The sequence below is a fragment of the Vidua macroura genome, chromosome 2 (assembly GCF_024509145.1).
Source record: "Vidua macroura isolate BioBank_ID:100142 chromosome 2, ASM2450914v1, whole genome shotgun sequence".
NCBI classification, from domain to species: Eukaryota; Metazoa; Chordata; class Aves; order Passeriformes; family Viduidae; genus Vidua; species Vidua macroura.
Window position 1 is genome coordinate 97,626,556 of NC_071572.1, and position 21,013 is coordinate 97,647,568.

The window sequence follows — 21,013 nt, forward strand, 5'->3', positions numbered from 1 at the left end:
AGAGCCTCTTCTTAGTGTTTTAACTGTTTCCCCAAGCAAATCCTTTGAGGGAGAGCTTCTCTATGTGACCCCACAAGGCCACGAGACCTAGTCTTCTTTCCTCCTCTGTCCCTTACACTTCAGTATCATCTCACCTGCAAAGCCATTAATATGTCATTAACTTGCAGATTTTGTTTGGACCTGTCTCCTTAGAATCTTTAGACCAAAATCACAAAGGCTTTCTCTGAGATTTCATCACAGACAATACAGAACCAAAATATCACCCCACACTCTACGTTCTCCTTATCTTGAGGGATCAGTCCATATTTTTCTGCCCTCTGCACCCAGAAAACACTTGCGCTGAGCACCTTATAAGTGATGGAAACTATGATGGCCTCTATTGGCACACAACACTCAGAGGATTCTCCAGCAATTTCATGTACTCCTGAGAACATTTTTCATAAGGCCATGTTTTATTTTCTGAGACAAAATCAGAAGTTGTTAGGAACTGTGTCCCCTTTTCTTCAAATAAAAAAATGCGCCTTTCACCACCCCCTGCTCCGAGAGCTCTCCAGATTTTCTAACTAACAATTTCAAGGACCATAGTTTCAGGAGTTTCAGCATTTCCGTGACACACAAGGGAAACAAGAGAGAGAAATAAGGAGAGGAAGAGTAGATGCTGCTGCATTAAATTGTTCATTTAATGAAGGGAGTAGCAAAACTTGTGCTTCTTTAGAGTGCAATCAATGAATACTAAACAGTAAACATGCCAGTTGCTGAGAGCCACATGGCTACCCCATAATCATGGAAAGGAGTCACTTCTCACGTGGCACTCAGAATCAGGGTCATAGTGTCAGGTTCAGAGAGGTGTCTCAGCCAGCAGATTGTTCTATGGTTTGTTCCCTCAGATCCGTACTCTGAGCTTGGTTTAGCTGTTCTACCCAGCAAAAAGGAGTTCTGAGCTAGTGAAGATTTCATTCCCATCTGCAGACCACTTTAATGAAAAGCTCCATCTTGCCAGCATAATGCTCTTTAAATTGACCATCCTTGCAGTACTCGTGCCTTTTGATCCACTGCCTCTCATAAAACTGGCAAACCTTTAAGTTCATTATGTTCTTAAAAATATTGCTATGTTCTTAAAATCATTGCTCTGCATTTAGAGAGTAAAACTATTCCCCAAATTAGTATGTCATATCTGAGCTACCTACCTTTAAATTTCTAGTTTCTCCATTTAAGTGGAATTGACTTGCCATGGCACAATGAAAAGAAGATCAATAATTACAGACTCCAATTTGCGATAGATTTGTTAAACTTCACTCCCTGCTGTCATATCCTCAATAGTTATGGTCAAAGCTACATCCTCGCAATCTGTTCTAGCTACATTACATATGCCTCAGTCTTCCAAACAGACAAAGGAAACCAGCTTGAAACACTGAGCTTAATGTTATCAGTGAAGACTGTATCCATCTACATGACTGTGCCCTCAAGAGGTTACAGACAGCATAACTTCCACCTCAGTTGTCATTTCTTTGAAGCAGTCCAAGACAGATGCCCAGGAAGCATGGTCTGAGAAACCACAGCAGCAGTTTGCCAGCTGTGAACTGCAGACCATTGACATCCACTGCATAAAAGGCTGGCCTTGGGGAGTTGGACACTTCTTGTCCCCAAATTGCCTTAGAAAAAGTTAAAAGCATTGTTTTTCATGCAAGCAATTGCTGTAATGGCTACAGAGCTGCCACGTGATCAGGTATGGGAAAGAAAGAGGCTCCCACAATTACCAATGGGAGGAAAAGTCTATGATGCAATCTTTCTAGTAGGAACAGAAACTCAACATGTTTCATCCCAGAGTCACCTTAAAATACATATATACTCTGTAGCCAGGATCATCTGAAATAGTAAATACAGATTAAGTACGTATGAATAAGCAATATCCACAGAGCCCTTCTGACTCTGACTAGATCTGCAATTTCTTGCAGGTTCTGCCATTCAATTTTTATCAGAAGAGCAGATTTATGGTAAAAGCACTCATGAATAATTCACTCCCTTGAGCTGCCACATGCAGCTTGTGGAAATCCCACCTGTAAGACCTTGGCACCATTTAGCTAGCACAAGCCACACTACTTTTTTACAGGTGTTATTCCACTGACCTACTTGGGAGTTATTCCTCATTCACAGTGCTAGAAGAAAAGGATCAGGCTGTTTGCTTACCATCTCTGGTAAGCAAACCTCTCTGCCACGTCTTCATAGCAGTAAAAATGCTTCTAGTGTTGGACTAAGTTTTAGCTTTGGCTCACCACAGCTTCAGTGGCTTGTGCATCTCCTGTGCTCTTGGGCCTCCCACAATAATCCATTATTCGTTGGCTTACTTCCTCCTCAAGTCTGCGTTTTTAAATCATGTTGAGAAACTTACTTGGATCCTAAACAAAAGGAGCACAAGTAAAGCCATAAACTAGCTACACTGAACCTGCCTTTATGTTGGTTTCTAACTTCAAGAGAAATATGGCTTATTCCAACACTCATCCTCTGCCACTGGAGCAAGAACCCCAGCAGGGTATGGGTGCAGGTGCCTCAGACAAAAAGAAAGTGAAACCATTTAGCTAACACAGAGGATCAATTAATAGCATCACTTTTAGTGGCTGCTTATTTTCCTAGGCTTTTCCATATATAAAGCTAGGTGGAAGTTCTTCTTCACAATTAAAAAAACCCCAAACATTTATAAGGGTTTTATTTGATTAAATCTCTAAGTGGAGACCAACTAAAATGACAATGACTGTGCTGCCACCAAGCCACATTCAAAGCCCACATCATGGTATACAGCTATACCTACAACTGCATTACAGGGAACAAAGAGCTGGCATTCCCTGTTTGTCAATAGAGTGTACAGCTCACAGCTATCTTGACATAAAACAAGATAATAATTATAGGCCTAAGTTAGACATCTGAGTAAATGAAGTAATGTCATTTAAACAATTAACCTACACTGATTTACAGCAGCCAAGGATCTGATGAGGGATGTAAGAAACTCCTCTTTACCCTAATATGTCCCTTCAGTTTATCCAAATTACTGGCTTTCACCACCTGGCCTCTCCCTTGTGCCCTCACAGTTAGGTTTTAAGCAGGTTAAGAAATGACAGTCTTCACTTTGGTCTTTTCTTATACACTTCCAGCAGTGCTGAATGAAATATGAGACAACCATAAAAGCCAGTAGAGGAGAAAATTAGACATGCTGCATAACTAATTTCTGAACTGTAAGCAAAGTTGTTGGCAATTTTAATTTCATATCACAGGTTCAAGTTTCTTTGAACTGCCACCTACTGAGAACAAGCACTAGCTGCTCATGCCCTTCCAGACAGGATGGGATGCTGCCTGGTCAGCTTGGGCAAGCTTCAGGGGTTGCCATGGTGTGCTCTGAAGGAACCTCTCACCTCTTTCTCCAGGAGCCACCATCCTGCCTCAGAGAAGGGTGCATGACTTCAGCCCACACCAGTGTCACAGGGAGCAGGGTTCCTCCTGCATCCCCTAGCCACGTGCCCACTGCTGGAGCTGCCGTATTTGCTGGGGTGGCTGTAAGCAAACAGCTGTAAGCTAACAGCTGTAAGCTCCCCTGCCAGCCCTGCTCCACAGGCACACAGGGGAGCATGTTCAGGAGAAAGGGGCCAAATGCAAATTAAAACCAGATGAGCCGAGACAGCAGTTGGAAAGAGGGGGTGGTTAAAGCCTGTGACGGCTCTAAGTGAAAATAGTCAGACAAAGCGGGCTTGCAGATTGTCACCGAACTGAGAACTTCCTCCACCCCCAGCTGCCTGGCTGGAACTGTATAATGGAGCAGGTTTCAAGAAACCGCAGCTCCCAGCAGAGTTAACTCTCCAGCAGCTGCTGCACTTTCAAATTGTCAGACAGATTAAACACAGAAATGCCTGTGGGTCACAAAGCTGAGGGAAGGGTGAAGTGAGAGGGTCAGCTTGCTCTAAAGTGCAGAAACTACTCAAAAAGTTGGAGACAGGACTCCCTGTGGCCAGGAGGGAGTTACACTGGTATCATCTGGCTGATGGCTTGGCACAGGGCCCTTTCCCAGACTCAGCTGTCCTCACCAAGCTGGACAGTTAGTGGAGTTTCTGTCTTGTGCTTCCTTATAAGCTGCAGTCACGGCATGTAACCAGACTGCCCTTGCAGGGCAAGCGCCTGTTTGGAGGGGAGAGAAATGAGGGTTCCACTAGAGTGTCTTTTGAGGCATGAGCCAGGGAGCCTGGCTAGGACCAGATGCTGCAGGGCACCCAAAAAGCTGGCACCAGCACTGCCTTAGCACCCAAAGCTCAGAGAAACACGTTACCTTATGGGGACAAGTGCATGTGTGCGGTGGAGCAAAAGTGAGTGCCACTGATCCGTGTGTCACTGGTGACAAGAGGGTGATGATTTACTGGGAAAAGTGCCCTGTAAAAAGTATGCTTGTGGATCCTATTTATTGTCTCATACCCTTCAAATACTCTTACAGTTACAAAGACGCCACACAATTACAAGTTAGAAAAAAGAGCGGAGGTAATTCTCCCACACAGTCTAGCCCATGGAGCCAACAAACCTGAGGCACCATCAGCAGGCGGCATGGGTCAGCCAGCCCAGCAGGGCTCCTCCCAGGAGATGGTGGGCCACCTCTACCCGGGATAAACAATCCACACTTCAAACCTGGGCCAAAAGCTTGTTGCCAGATCCGTGCAGCTGCAGAGAGCAGAGCTGGAGGGAGCTCTGCCAGTAATAGGGGTAAGAAGGAGAGAGTTTGTTCCCACACAACACAGCCTCTCCTCTGCCAAACCACAATGCTTCATGTGGATCCGTAGCCCACATGCTTCTCCAGGTACCTCCAACTCAGCTATGCTGTGCTGGAAACTACAACCCACAAAACTGCTGAGAAGATGCTGGCCCACAAAAGTCAGCTTACCATGTAAGCTCTCAAAGGTCACATAATGACCAGACAGGGACTTGAGCACAAGAGAGCACAGGCTCTCTGTATGTGTCTTTGGGCCACATACAGGCAGCCACACAAGCAGCTCAGTCATTGATGGAACCAAGTGGTCTCCCTTGCTAGGAGAAAGTTTGAATCACCCCCTCCTCTTCCCAAAGCACCAGAAGAGTCTCCACACGAGCAAACAGACAGCCTGGACATCCCCATCCCCTCACTGCAAGAGTACTTACCCCCCAGGAACTGGATTCCTCCTGCCACCCTGCCCACAGTCCTGGAGATGAGCTCAGACACACAGCAGCCCATGAGCGCTGTCAGGGCCACCAAGAGAAGCAGCCCGCAGCCCAGGCCCGTCACCACCGTGCAGATCCTCCACTCAGCACTCGGGATGGCCTGGAAGGAGGCATAGCGGCCACACTGCTCCACCATCACCGTCATCTGGCGGCTCTCATCCCGCACCGGGTAGGAACACCTCCGGAAAGTGCCGAAGGAAACAGACTTCTCCAGCTGAGACCCCAAGAGCCAGTAGGGCATGAAGAAGCCAACGCAGGAGGCGGCAGCGCAGAGGAAGGAGAGGAACGCCCAGACGACGCCGGCACAGGTGAGGCTGGAGGCCATCTTTGTATCTGCTCCAAGACCCCTCACGACGGGAAGACACAAAAGTAACTGTGTATTTTAGAGGAGCTTTATGGATAATCCGGAATCTCTCAGCCTTGACAAATCCTCACACTGGGAGAAGCTTGAATCCGAAGAGCCGGGGGGATATTTCCTCCCATCATGAAGTCAAAGGTCCCTAATTAAATAACAAAACACAAAAAAGGAGAAAAGCACAAGTTCAGTAACACTGACATTAGAAAAAATATTTGTCTGCCAGAGTGATTTTCCTTTCTAGAAGACTTCTGAAGGAGACATGTCACTTTTCTGTCCCCAAACAGACCCTACAATTGCCCTCAGTGACACTAGCTTCTGTGGTCAGTGTGATGGTGGTGGCCAGCAGCCCAGCTGGAACAGACTGCTGTGCACATCCAGGAAGGCTCTGCAGTCACCTTCAGGGGTCCCCTGTGTACTTGCCTCACTTTTCTCCACTGTAAGTCCCAATCTTTCCAGTACCGATAGACAAAACAGATAAGATCTTGCTTATCCTTAGTTAGCTATACCTTCCTCCTGCAATGCCTGGAGAATGTACTTCACTTTATAGATGATCCTGCAGCTTCAGTGCAGAACCACCCACAGTGGCTAAGGCATTTCAAGATCAGACTCTTGTGACACAGGTAAAACTTATTAACACACCCCCAAAAGAAGTGATATGAGATGACATTTTTTCCAGCACTCCAAGTTGTTTGGCATCCCTGTGCAAAAGGAGCCTTTTATCACTTGATGTCCCAAAGTGCCACTCCAGGTGGGCTTCTGGTAAGTGAAGACATTGCCACATCTTTTGGATTCACCCCTACACAACCTCAAGGAGCACACAATTAAAACACAGAGGTCTCTCTTAATATTCCTGCTTGCATTCAGCCCAGCTCTTCTTTGCCTCTTCCCAGCTCAAACCCAGGAAGGAGCCATAACCCCTTTGTATCCTTCTCAGACAACTCCCAGCCTCTCAGCTCAGTATCAGTGCACCCAAGTGCATTTTGACTGTCACAGAAACCTACATGCTATTCCCAGAGGCTGGGGGTGTATTTCTCATTAAATTCATGTTGGATCATTATTCTAACTGCATTTGCAAATTTTTGATCATTTCTCACAGTTGCTGCCAAATTAATTCTGATAGCTATTTACAGGGGCTTTTTCTTCTAAGCATGATTAGACGCCAATCAGTGAATCCAATTCATGAAAAGGCAACAAAATGAATACTACTTCAGCACAAGGAGGGAATGTAGAGAAAGTCTGTAAGTGAAATTAGCCATGTGCACCAACAAAAGTTTTGTTTACTTTTAAAACACTAAGAAAAGTCTCTTCTGTAATATTAAAAAGGCCTATACTGCTACTGAAGAAGAGTACACCTATCTACCCGTAGCCTACCCACAGAAATGTCTTTCAACCTGCAAACTGCCAAACCCCTGGGGATAAAAACTTGCCGGAGAGGCATGGCTGGGGGCACCATTGCTCCAGTAGCATCATCTAGAGAAGGATCTGTCTGTGTCTTGGCGTGGCACCAAAAGTCTAAGCCAAAATGGGTCACAGCACTTAGGGGAGATCATTCCTTGAATCGCAGGAGGAGGTACGGCTAGAAATAGGGGACAACATGGGGTGTCCCGGGGTAGGACCCTGCAAATCCTGCGGCTCCAGCGGGGCAGCAGCTTAGGCTCCCTGGAGCCTGCCAGCTCACAGCCTGGGCGCTCCACCGGGAGGCGGGCTCACGCCTCCGGCCCCGAAACCCCGCTCCCCGCCCTTCAGGGGTAGGAGGGAGCGGCGGAGAGATACGGCTTCCCCCGAGGGAAGGCGGCTGCCGGGAACCAAAACTCGCCGGGGTGATGCCAGGGGAAAACTGCGGGCGAGCGGGCGCAGCGCCCGCGGAGCCAGCAGGGTGGGAGGGTGCCGGGCGGGGCGGGCTGGGGTTCAGGGGACCTGGGAGGGGCAGGGGATCCCAGAGGGGCAGGAGACACGGGAGGAGAAGGGGTTTTGGGGACAGGGGGTCCAAGAGGAGCCGAATGGGAGGGAAAGGAGAATGCGGCCGGGGACGGGCTGGAAAGGCAGAGGTGCCGAGAGTGTGGGGAATCCCAGTACCCAAGAGGACGGAGAGCCGGGAAACTGCGGGGCCGGGAAGGGAGAGCGGTCCGGAGTGACAGGGAGATAGGGAAAGACGGGGGCCCGGGAGAGGAAGGATTCGAGAAGACAAGAGGATGAGAGGGCTGGGAATCCGAGCAGGGAAGAGAGTCTAGAGGGTCCGGTGCAACGGGCAAGGGATGCGGCTAAGCTGGGTGTCAGAGCGGGGAAAGGGAACGCAGGAGGGAAAGAGGGTCCGGGGATGCAGGGGATGTGGCCGTGCAGGGTAGGGAGGGGTCGGGGAGGGAAAGGACGTTCTGAAGGCTGGAGGATCCGGAGTCATGAAGGGGATACAACGTACCGGGAGCGAGGAAGGGCAGGGGTTCGACACGGGAAGGGGGTGCAGGGGGTCTGTAAGGGGCAGGAGATTCAGCCGCGCATGGAGTGCGAGAGAGCCGGTGTCCGGAAGGAGCAGGAGCGGCGAAGGGTCTAGGAGTGCCAGGATGGGGGCAGGCGCGGTGCCGGAGAGCGAAGGGCTACTTACGGACACGCCGGGCGTGGAGGCTGCCCGCCGCGGCTGCCGGGAGCACATGGGCGCGGGGCCGGCGGGTGGCGGCCGCTCCAAGCGACTCTACTCGCGGTCCCGGCGCGGAGGCGACGCGGGTGCTCCGAGGCGGGCGGGACCGGGACCGGGACCCTCCCCAGCCTGGCCCGTCCTTTCCTCCGCGCGTTCCTCTCTCCCCCCGTTTGATTCCTCGGGCGGCAGCGCACTCCGCCGCCTCTCCTCCCCCTTCCCCGCCACCGCCTCCCCGGGCGGGACCCGCCGCGGTCGGCGCAGTTGCGGGGCCGCGGACGGGGCCGGGGGCGAGGGGCCGGGCGGCGGCGGGGAGCGGCGAACGGGAGAACGGGGGCGCGTCCCCGAGCCCTCACGGGGCGGGGCGGTGGTCCCGACCCCGCGGGGTCGCTGCGGGGGTGGGTCCCGGTTTCCCGAGCCCGCCCTGGGCTGCGACGGGGGGGTCTCGGGTCCCGGGGCCGGGTTGGTGCGGGGGTGGCGGGGAGCGCTGCGGCGTCGCCGGGCTCGGCGGCTCAGTGCGGGGTACAAGGGGCGGTGAAGCAGGGGACGGAGAGGAGGGAAGAGCAGGAGAGGAGAGGGTGGTAAAGACGTCGGAAAAGGAGTATTTTAAGGAAAGGGGGAAGATTGCAGTCCTTACATGGGAAAATATGGGCTAATCTCCTGATGGTGTGCGTGTGATAAGAACTGTGTCTGTCTGCATGCGAGCTGCTGATCCAGCATTTTGATCGCAACAGTTCCCGAGTTGGTCTACAGAGAGAGCAAATGTGATCACAGTACCGATCAGCTCCTCCCGGATGGGTTAGGTCAAGCGGAGAAACAGGAGCTTCAGCCGTTTCCCAGAGTGTCTTAAGTGGGAAAGTTTTGAGGAGGGGTTGCCTTCTGCACAGAGAACCTCTGGGAGAAAAAGACATTTCCCATTCTGGTCTTTCCTCTACGCCCAGAAACGTGAATATATTTCTCAGTTACAATTTTATGACAGGTTTAAATTATGTCAGCACCAGACATGCAAAATCTCTTTGGTAATGTTTTACAGTCCTGGTGTGTAATTTAAACACCATTCATTAATATTAGTAATGCTAAATGGAAGTGAGGTTTATTGTACTCAGTCTGCATTTACACCATTTAATAGTAATAGCAGCTATTTTCAGAATTGAATTACAAAGTCGCTTTATTGTATTTTTAAAATTAGACTTCCATTTTTTCCATGTAATGCAAAGTCTTAAAATCAGAATATTACTAAAAATGTATACTTTCTCAAGGGATAAGAAATGGATTGGAAAGTATCTAGCATGATCAAGTTTTCCACCCTAACATTTCAAGTGTATTTAAGGAAACGTGCTTCAAAAAATCAAAGAAGTGGGTTAAATGTAGGCTGAATGCTAGAATATATGCAATAAAATACTCCACGAGGAAGACAATGAAGGCATAACCCCAAAGCAGCCATACCAACAGCTAACTACCGCTAGGCTACATTCACCTGGTATACATCTATATTAGCAAGTAATGTGGATCAATATGGTGTTGGATCTCAAGGTGTTGAGGGCCTAAGTGATATTCACACTTTTCAATAGTTTTTTCTTCAGTTTTACTCCAGGCTGGGTCTGTGAACTGAGGGCCCCATGATAACTCCAAACGCATCTGATACACTCCTGGCACATGTCTTTTGCTATATTGCTGTCTGAATCCACTCTGTGTTCTCACCTCTGCTGGGTAAAATAAAACGTGGTAAGTGAGGATGATCTGGAGATTCACTTCAAAGGAACACCCTTGATCCACACCAAAACATGAAAGTGAATGTGCCCATGGGGTGTCTGACAGAAAGGGAGCTAGTATGACTTTCCCAAAGCTGAGAGCTGGAGCCTGCTCCACAGCATACCATTCCAGCATCCTCGCCTCAAATCACCTTTCTGCCTGGTGTTGTGCCTCCATCCCCAAGCATGCAGGAGCTCTCAGGTCTCCACTTCTGCAAGGAGCCATGCACTTTCTGGAGAGTGTAGACACTCCCTGTTTACCGCTCACATGTCTCCACTTGGCTTAGTGTGGTGTTCTACCACCTGCTATTCATTTTACCAATGCCTGAAATGACAGGGATACTAAGCTAATACTATGTCAGTGGAATTCTGCTCTTGGTGTAAAGAAAGGGAAGAATTGAGTACTGTTATTAAATGGTTGTTTAATTGTTTAAAGACTGAGGTCTGTCATTCTTTTCTTAGCCAAAGGCCTGGTTATAATGAAACTGTGATAAATATGTCTAAATTAGACATGTGTTGGGATCAGACATGGGTAGAAATTGCCTGGCATTAAAATGACTGTGGAAAAACTTCTGTTTCACACATGGAAACTGTTTCTCAGTTAAAATTGGCATTGGAAGCCTAGGGAGAAGCAAACAAGCATGAATTTATTCATGCAATTTATCTCTTCCATGGTATATGCCAAGGTCCCCAAGTCAGTGTTTGCTTTGCTAATGGCATCTCTACAGCAGTTCATTTATTTGCCTTATATGGCCTGTACATTCACTCCCTGAGCTGCTGCCATTCTGCTTTCCCTCATGGAAACTGTACATTGAATTCTGTATCTCTCCTGAAGCATCTCATTTTGCCAACTGTCTCTGAATGCCCCCACAAGCTTGCTTCATGGCTTAGTCACTTGCTGGGAAATAAGCTTTATTTCACAATTCATTTTCTGTCCAGGGAGTTTTGTTTTGATTGGGAACAAATTAAACACATTGTGTATATAAGGTAACATCCAAATTCTCATTCAATTTTCTGCTAATGTTTAAAACTCATCATGCTTCAACTGTATCAACATTTGATTCTCCTTTTAGGATCATTGTGCATGGAAGTATTTTTCTTGAAAGTTAGCTGAAATATTTCTATCCTAGTCTAACCTGTTCAAAAGAAAAGGGGAGCTATTACATTGTGCTTTAGGATTCACAGTCTTTCTTGCTATGACAAAAGCAGATAACTCCTCAGAATATAGCAATAACAAAACACATGGTCCCTAGGGTCTCATCTATACTGAAATAGCAGCTGGTTTTAAAATTGGTCCTGGTGTTTTGAATTTTAAAATAATCCACTTGTGAGAAATCTTCCTAGCTGGTCAAGGGAACCTGAGCCACGGATTAACCTCTGCTGCAACCACTGAAGTCAGACTGAATCAAACACCCATGAATACATTGTCAGAAAACTACCCTAGCAGGGAGATGGAAAAATGCTTATAGATTTTACCATTTTACTTCTCCTCAATCCATTGACTAAGCTGCTGTTACATCTGGGGCACTACAGACTTGATGGAGCTAATCAGCGCAGCAGAACAAAGACAGAAAATCCTGTCACTGCACCTAAATCAATCCTGGCTAATCACAGGCTCAACCACAGACTCTTTCACTACAGTATGACTTGTAAGACAACATAAAATGCCATAGGGGAATATGTATGTTCCTGAACCCAAAGGAAAATGAAGCAGCTACCAAACCTCCATCTCATTCTTCAGTCTTTGACCAGAAAACAAACCAAAAGAGTTTAATCTTTCAGGCCACCATATGTTTTTGGTTGTGTAGTCTGCAGAAAAGTGATCACACCAACATGGTTCCGAGCATCTCACAAAACTGGATCTTCAGGTCGTGTCTGTACACGATTTTAAATCAAAAAGGAAGGTATAGGTAGAAAAATAGACTTGAGGCTATGCACTGGGAGCAACAGAAAGTCAACCCAATTATTCAAATATAGTCACTGAAAACCAAACAGACAAGTACTGTTAGAGAAATAACCTGATAATTAATATATTTGCTTGAAATGATGTCCAATCTTGCAGCAGCTTGGGAAAAAAAAATCAACTAAACAGACAGGAAAAGAGAACTTCAACTCAAAAACCTGAAAATTTCTCAGAGGAAGGTAAGAAAACAAATTCAAGTGACTAGATCCTGTCCATCTGTATGGTGTCCTTCCAAGTCAAACAAATTGCATATTTTCTACTGTGGGTGGAACTAGACACCTGGGGTTTTGAGCTGTCCCATCCAGACCTGAATTTTAGCCTATAAACTTGGCTCTGATCCTCTCTCCACTCTATTTTAATACTATCCTATCATCAACACATTTTTCTGGTGGTTCTAGTAGTGGTAAATTTTGTGAATTGTCTTACAAACAATTTATAACAAAACTTGCCATATTTCTGAAAGACAGTTGTCTTACCCAATGCTGTTGTTGCTAACATCAGTCTTTTAATCTCTGGGTGCACATCAAAATAATATGTCAACGCAAAACAAAAGAGGAAAACAATCTTCATTATTTGCCATAAACCCTTTGCATGTTGTTTCATCTTTATAAAGTTATTACTTATCATCTATTATATAAAAACCACCAGGTGCTCTACATTTTGCAAGGCTCTAAAATAGTAGCTACAGCTATTGATTTTCTCTTTTGTGTCCTGTTGTTGACAAGCCTGGTGGCTGTGGGAGAGGACAAGGGGGTTTATTCTGCACCAGGCCCTTGGCTGAAGGGAGGAATGCCTGTTCTGCCCTTGCAAACACTGCCAAAGTGACTGAACTCTGAGATTACAGGTCCCAGACCCATCTACCTTTACCAGGGAATTGTCTTAGCCCTGCACAAACTCACAAAAAATATGGCTGGTTTCAATCCTAAATTTCCACTATTCTTAACTGGACTTTTTAAAATAAGGAACATCTGGATGATGGACGAGTGATTTCCCAGTAAGAAATGCTCATCTACGGGAAGCCTGCTTTCTGTGCATGTAGACCCAATACAAATAATTTAACAGTGTCATCTTACTTATGAGTGGGACACTTGTCTATCTTCCCCAAATGCTGGTAAAGAAAGATGCAGGGAACGTACCAAGAGCAGGTCTTGCCGCCGTGCTTTCCCGCACTAAGCGGCGGGCGCGTTTGGAGACACGGGTTTGTTTAACGACACGTGCAACAGAAAGACGATGTTTCTTTTCACTTTAAAGCCTCAGTCTGGGATCAGCTTTCAGCAGGAGGTCCCAGTTTCCGCGCAGGGCCCGGAGCGCACCGGTGCCCGGGCGATGGGTGCTCGGGGCGGCGGGCGCGGGCGCTGCGCTGCTCGACAGTGACACTCGGTGGGCGGCGGGGCCGGAGCAGGGCTGGGGCCGGCCGCGACGGGAGAGCCCGGGGCAGGGGGGGCTCACACCTCCCGGCCCCGCGGGGCTGGCGCGGCTTCTGCCCTGGCCCCTCCGGAGCGTTTGATGCGGCTGCAGACGAGGAAGGGCGTGTGTGTGAAAAGCGGGGGTAGAGAGCAGAGAGCGCTTCTGTTCTCCATAAATCCTCTGGGATTTGTAACCGCCCTGGGCCACTGTCCTGAGGCTTCTAAGGTGCCTTTGCAGAACCCAAAGGTGACTTTTAGCGGTTTGGTTAAACTGGGTGTATCTGAGAAGGGGGCTCAAGGCAGCGTCCTGTTCCTCCCCCAGTCGTTTTCCACAGAACTGGAGCAGAGCTGCCTCTCCCCGTGAGTTCCAGCAATCACTTGCATCTAGGTCACCCTATTAGATCACATTCCCAAGGATATGGCTAATGATTTCTGGGATTTTTAGAAAGGAAAGCTGAAAATCCTCGAGTTGGGGACGATGGCCAATTCATTTTCCAAGTGGAAGCTCATTTCCTCCCCCCCTCATCGTACCCTGAGGGTTGTACAGAACTAGGGGACTCCACGAAGCTGAAACTTCTGAAATCTCACAGAGATTTATCCACAGAAGAATTGTAATGCCAGCTCTTGTCAGCTGAAACCCAAACAGAACTCACTTCCAGGTGTATCAATGTCTGAAACACGTTCTCAGTGGGGGAAGAACCAAATTCTTTCATTTTACAACTCTCCAAAAGGCTTGTCCTTAGTAAATCCAGCATGTATATAGCATTCATATACCTACATGAGCATGCATTTACTAGATATATGTGTATTTATAATACAGATATAGGGATTATATACATATCTCTATAATACATATATAGGTATAGAGACAGGAGACCCATCTGGTCAAGCAAGACCTGCCTTTTGTAAATCCATGTAGGCTGGGCTTGATCCCCTGGTTGTCCTGCACGGGCCATGCAATGGCACTCAGGATATCTCTTCCATAACCTCGTCTGGTGACCAGGTCAGGCTGACAGGCCTGTAGTTCCCCACATCATCCTTCCAACCCTTCTTGTAGATGGCTGCAACATTTGCTAATTTTCAGTCAGCTGGAACTTCTACAGTTAACCAGGACTGCTGGGTGATTGAGAGTGGTTTGGCAAGTTCTTTTCACGAGTTCCCTCACTACTCTGGGGTGGATAATCAGGGCCCATATTCTTGGGCATGTCTAATTGCCATAGCAAGTCACTAATCATCTCCTTTTGGTTTATGGGGGCTTCACTCATCTCCCATACATGATTTGGGAAGGTCTCTTAACCCTCTCTGGGAAGGTTCAGCACCGAGAGTGTTCTCTCGATTTTATATTTTAACAAAATAACCTACTCATAGATTGTGCTTTTGCAATATAACTACATATTTCAATATTCCTTTTCTTGATGAAAAAGCTAATTAGCAAGGTCATTAGTTACCACTTATAAGGGGGAAGATAGTAATTCTGCTAATGTGCTCACAGGAACTTCATTTATATTACCTCTTAACCTTTACAAGGATATTACAATTTTAATAATTAATTGCTTTTTGCCATTTAATTTGCAGTTTACCATTTTCAAGGGAAATTGCCCATTAAAACAAGGACTTTTTTTTTTTTAAGGAAAAAATTCTTTACTCAAATATAGATCACAAGCTGGCCTTGCAGAAACTAGATATTTGCTAAGCCATTTTCATATTTGAGTAGAGAGAACTCTATGCTAGCTCTGCATATTAAAGAACTGCCCACTGCTTGAGTCTTTAGACATTTGCAGAAAAATGAGGCAGAATGGAGCTCAGACTGGAGCTTTGGAGGCAGTGACAAAAAGGGAATTAATTTTTATCCTCTTCCTTCAAATTCTCAAAGGCAATGAATCCTTCCTCTCTTATTGATGCAGTAAGAATTTACTTTCGTCTTCCTTTGCAACCATCTTGTTTCTTCAACTGAAGTTAATTTATGCTGCAATACCCATCCATGAGGGCTTCTGTTAACTTCAGTGACTGAAAAAAAAAAAAAAGGAACTTTGGCTCAACCTCATAAAACACAGAAATTCTGTCCATGAATCACCAAGAACTTAGGTATATCCTCAAGACAGTGCCTGACACTTTGGAAAATGGAGCTCAACATATGCTCACACTCAAGTCTCTTTTAAAACAGCTACTAAATGAATCAGACATAAGCCAGTATTCCTGTGGTAGTATGCCGACATATCTCCACTACTGATAGTAGAAATTGTGTGCAAATCCCATCACACTAAAAGAAATTTAGATAAATATTGGTATCTGAGAAGGTGAATAATGCATTCCAAGTGGGCATGTCTGTGATAGAGTGGAAGACATATTTCTGAGAGAGGGATTTGCATGGGGATGGACAGAAGGTGACAAATGAAGAGAAGAGGCACAGGAGAAGAGGGAACAGAAGCAGCAGGTATGAACTAGACTGCAGCATTGATTTATGAATGAAAATGTAAACATTTTTTCTGATTCACGAGCAAAAATTAAATTAGCCCTTGGGCAGTTCTACCTTTTCAACTGGCAAGTCCATGATATGTCATCCAAAATTATATACATCTGCATGATATGTCACATGCCTACAGGCAGCAACTAGATCATTTTGCTGTGAAAACAAGATATTTTATTTTTTAATTGTAAAATCAAACCTCCTGATTTTTTTATCCATTTCCCCATGAGTATAAGGAGAACCTGGGGTTACACTGGGATTCAAACACCGTATTTGATTTCCACAGTACTGAAGCTGGAGCATATTCTTAGAATTATTTGTAGAGAAGTCAAAAGCCACTGTCAGACAAACAGGGGTAAAAAAATTTTGTCTGCTCAACAGTCCAGCACACAAGTTTTCTATGCAGTCAGAGGAGAAGACTGGGTAGGAATCTGAGGATGAATTGCATTCTGAAAGTGCTTTTCTTTCCATGCTCTGATAGATGGTTAGCTATGGATTTTACTTCTGACTTTTAGGTGTTAGAAAACTGCTGAGATACATCCCTCTAAAAGTTCTTAATTTTGTCTGCAACTGTTCAGATATTCAAGTTGAAGACAGCAATAATAGATTCAGGCCACTTAATATTAAGAGCTCCATATATCAGCAATAGATCAGCAATTACATCACAGTAAAATAATCTGCTTTTTGACCAGTAAAAGAAAGCCTAGCTCCAGGCCAGCATGGGCATTTTTTGTCATAAGCTTTCTTCAGTGAGGCACAAATATGTTAATTTTGCCAGTTAGCACTGCAATCTGGTTAAAGAACCTGATGCTTTTCCTTGAGATATTACCTTGCCTATATTATTAGTACTCTAGACTTTATCACATAAAAGGACATGTATGAGACAGAAGCAGAAAGAAGCCTCTAATCATCAAAACTAACGTAAAAATATCCTTTCAAAACCTCTAGACTGGCAGTTCACTCAACATGACATTTGCTTTTTGACAGGCATGTGCTCTACATGCACAACAATATTTTAAGATGGCATTATTTAAAGAAAGTTGACAGTGATGAGTGATGTATATTCAGACTGATGATACTCTGAAGAGAGCTTTACCTGCATGGACAAGAAAGTTGCTGCTAGTTTGCATGCAAAAGGAAGCTTGGGGTCTATTCTGGGGAACTTGATAATCTCTTGTAATTAGTACTGTAATTGGAGGTTGCTGGAAATGCTCCTTGAGCTTCTGCCAGGGAATGTGAGTGCTTCACAAAGCTGTTGACACCATTCTGTACACCCAGCCTCACCAACCAAGTCAGCTGCAGTAGATGCCAACACAGAACTCCTGCTTTGTCAAAACTCTCATCTAAGCAGAAAACACTCAATGCTTTTTCCTTCCAGTGTAGCCACAGAGCGAGACCAGTACTAGCCAGCCCATCACCATGCTCCCCACAATGTCCTGCAGCCCACTGGTGATCCCAGGACACACTAAGTCACCATCAGGCTGCCAGTTCTTGGCAGACTCTCACTCCATCCCCACTATTTCAGATTGTAAATGGATAAATATGAGTCACATATACCAAAGTTTAGAAACAACACTTGCCTGCCCTTGGAGACACAATTACTTGTTTCCAGTGCATCAGTCATGGGGATGCAGGCCCTGTAATAATGCCATGAAGGCAGAAATGACCACCAGAAAGGGATGCCAGGTCATTTTAGCAAGAAACAGAAGGTTTAAATGTATTTCATCTGGAGGTGAGCAGACCTTTGCATAGAAATTGTTTGCGATTTGCAGTCAACTGCGGTGACTGCAACCAGTGTCAGGCATTAAGTAATAAGTTATTTTTATACACAGCAGCTTTCCAGCATCTCTGAGGGTGATGGCATCTCGCCAAGGCTTTGGAAGGGCTGTATGAGCTGACACACAAAGATGAATGGTTGAGGCAAGCCCAGATGACACTTCTGAGTCAACTTTACAGAAAGAATCAAATCCAAATAAACCAGGTAGCTCCACACTGGGATTGCTGCGAAGCTGTTTGGCTAGGCTCCTGACAGATATCTGAGAGTGTGACTTCTGGCATTTTGGAAACTTTTATTTCTCCTGAAGTAGCAATAAAGTCGCATTAAATTCACCCAAACAGAATTGTTATGAGCACTAGGAAAAGCTATTTATGACACCCATACCTGTAAAATTAGGTTGATGTTGTATTACTGCTATGAAAATTGCTGTGATCATCAACATGTTTTTTGCAACTTTTACTAGCAACATCCCTCAAGTGCTCTTTCACAAGACAATGGCTTTTGTGGTGAAGCTGTATAGTTTTTGCCTCATGCCCCACTACTGCTTTTTCCCTCAAGAGCTCCTTGTGAGCTCATGGCTCCAGAAACACTTTTGCCTGATAAAATTGTTAGCTGTCATTTAAAAGGGAGTTTCTACATGCCAGATGTCCTTGACAATACAATCTTGTCTGTTCTGTGCCACTACAACATTTGTGCAGGATTTGCTGGGCTAGCAAGGTGAGAATTTTATCATCTTATGTAACTACATCCCAATCAACAGCTACCAGATCCACCAGAGCAATTACTAACACTAAGGACTGTACTTTGGATACTGACTATGGTAAAAAAATTGCCAGGAGCTGAGAGAAGCCTGTAATACTACCCTGCTTGCGTGGAAGAAGTATGTGTGTAGGTGCAAAAAGGGCAAGAGGGCAGAAGCTGTGTAACAGGAGTTTAAAAGGAGCTTTGGAAAATTCAAATAGACTTCAAAACACAGACCAGCCAGTCAATGTAATAAAAAATAAGGGGTGGGGGGCGGAAAGGGCTGCAAAAATGCATTTCATTCTACTTTTATGCATCTCTGGTCCTGCCAAGTCGAGTTATACTATCTTGGAGTCCTGTATGAATCCTGAATGACAGAACTATATGCTACATTTATCACACATCTTCAGTAACTTGAACTCCAAATACAAAGTGACCACAGTGGTTGGGTTCTGGGAAGAACAAAAATGCTTCAGTGAAGAATAGTCATGGTTGATCACTAGCTGGGGGGGGCTTAAGACAATACCTGAGTTTCCACTAAGGCATCACAAGAAGAGCATGTTCACAAGAAACACACCAGAAAAGACAAAGGAGGAAAAAACTAAGAGATTTGACAGAGATCCATAAGACATGGATGTTGGACCCACAGGTCAAACTGGATAAAAATACAGCAGTGTTGCATCCTGGGTTTGGGTTCAGATTAGGGGTTCTGATCTTTGTTAGTTTGCCGGTTCTGTGTACCCTCGTGCATTCCCCGTGTTTCCCCTCCCGCCCCCACGGTGGTTAGCTCCAGGCTGCCTGCCATTGGAGCTCCCCCCTGCCACTCCTGTGGCAACTCCCTGCCCACTCCTGAGGATTCTGTGTCCATCACCCCATCCCCACGGTCCCACTCGGCCCAAAGCCCCGTGTCCACCCCTGCCATGTTCCCGTTGGTCGCTGTAGTACACCTCATCACCACGACGCCTGTATTCATTGGGTGGGAGGGCTCCCATCCTCCCTGTCCCACCCCATATCATCCCGCTCCCCCCTGGTCCCAGTGCTACTTTTGTCCACGCGAGGTTGGGAGTGGGCTGCAGCTTCTCCATCGTGGCTCTCGCGGCCAATAACGCATCCAGCCGCCATGCGGACGGGTTTGGACGTTTTCCCTGCCTCTTCATTTCCTCCCTCACACCGATGGCAAAGCGCGGCCAGCCCACCCCAGAGTGCAGCAGCAGAAGCTCTCGGAAGTAGCAACAAGCGCCGGCCCCAACGAGAAGCCGAGGTGCCCAATCCGGGCACTCGGGAGCTGACCGGGGCTGAGAAAAATAATGCACTGTCGCTCAGCAGTTGGAGTCAAAGTTTGCAGTAGTTATGGTCTTTGTCAAAACTTGTGTTGCTGATGTACTGACTCAAGAGGTATTTTACTAATGCTGTCATTCTTGCAATTTATTAGATCTACCTTTGGCTTGATCCACATCATGACCCTGTCGTGATCTCATAGAAGGCCTTTTGGTGATCAGCTGATCTGAGGGCACGGTCCAGTAATTTAGGTATTGCTCTCTAGATTTTCTTTGCTAGACATTGACTTCAGCTGAGATCAGGACATAACGAAGGGTACTGTTTCTTTTTCTGATGGTGAATAGTTGTAATTTTTGTTCAGTTGTTTGGGTTATTTTTATTTCACCTATAAAACCGAACACATTCCAGGGACTTTTTGCCAGCAGACAGTCATTGCTTGAAGAGAGAGGTCAGTAGGCCTGGCACACATCATTATCATGTTATGTGTCCTGCTTGTACTTTTTTTCTGCAAAAATATTCCTTTCTGTTGCTATATTGTCATTATAATGGTAAGCATACTAGTGAGCATATGCAAAGGAAGATAAGCTTTATACTTCAGCCACAGAGACGTGGTGTCACTAAGGTGATGCCATTCATCAGCCACAAGCAGATATTTGTTCTCACAGCTCCATGATCTAAACCATGTGTTTGTTTTTTTTTTCTTAGGTAAAATTTGGGCCCTGGCTGAAGTGAGTGGCAGTGCCATGACCAATGTAATTGACCTTGCCAGGGATGTGACCACATACTTTAGACAACCACTTGCTTAGAAAAGTCCTTTATTCTGTACTGTTCTAGAATCAAATAAATTTAGATTAAACCCTATTAGTTTTGCTGATACAGTGCTTCCCTTGAAATCAATGGTTGAGGATTTTTAGCAGGAGATGAACAGGAAGATTTCATGGGTTTGGTATGTATTAAAGTGCATACTGTACTGCTAGTGTTATCTTTTCACTGAGTTATAACAAACAGAAGCTTTATAGCTCCTCAGCCAGGTGGCTGATTCAGCATCACATATATTACAGCTACTACTGCTGACTGTGAGGCATGACAATAAATCCTCAAGTGAGATAGCATGAGCTAACCTAAAACTTCAGAACTGTACATCCTCCTGGACCTTCAAGGGACACAGACTATATGACTACGTGTTGCTGTCAGGGTGACCTTTGGCCAAATCATTCACAGAGTCATATTTCCAATTTCCAGATGATGTCAGTATTGTCTGAGTTTTTTTTAAAAAAGTTACCTCAGGAAATGGATTGATTTGGAAATGGTCAGGAATGATCAGGAAATGGTCTGGTGAAAAGATTCTACAATATTAACCTCTAAGAAAATAAATAATTTAAAAATCCAGCTCTAATTGACTTAAAGACACAGAACA

The 21,013-nt window shown here is 45.8% G+C and overlaps 1 protein-coding gene across 1 annotated transcript in view; it reads right to left on the reverse strand.

Annotated features, from left to right (window-relative positions):
• Positions 1-8,580, reverse strand: part of LHFPL6 (LHFPL tetraspan subfamily member 6) — a 135,504-nt gene extending 126,924 nt beyond the window's left edge. Inside the window, exons 1-2 of the mRNA XM_053971557.1 lie at positions 8,184-8,580; positions 5,167-5,726 (exon numbers count right to left, since the gene is read on the reverse strand). Of these exons, the coding sequence (XP_053827532.1) occupies positions 5,167-5,551 (385 nt within the window). The 5' untranslated portion in view covers positions 5,552-5,726; positions 8,184-8,580. The remainder of the gene's footprint in view (positions 1-5,166; positions 5,727-8,183) is intronic.
• Between the last annotated feature and the right edge of the window lie 12,433 nt (positions 8,581-21,013).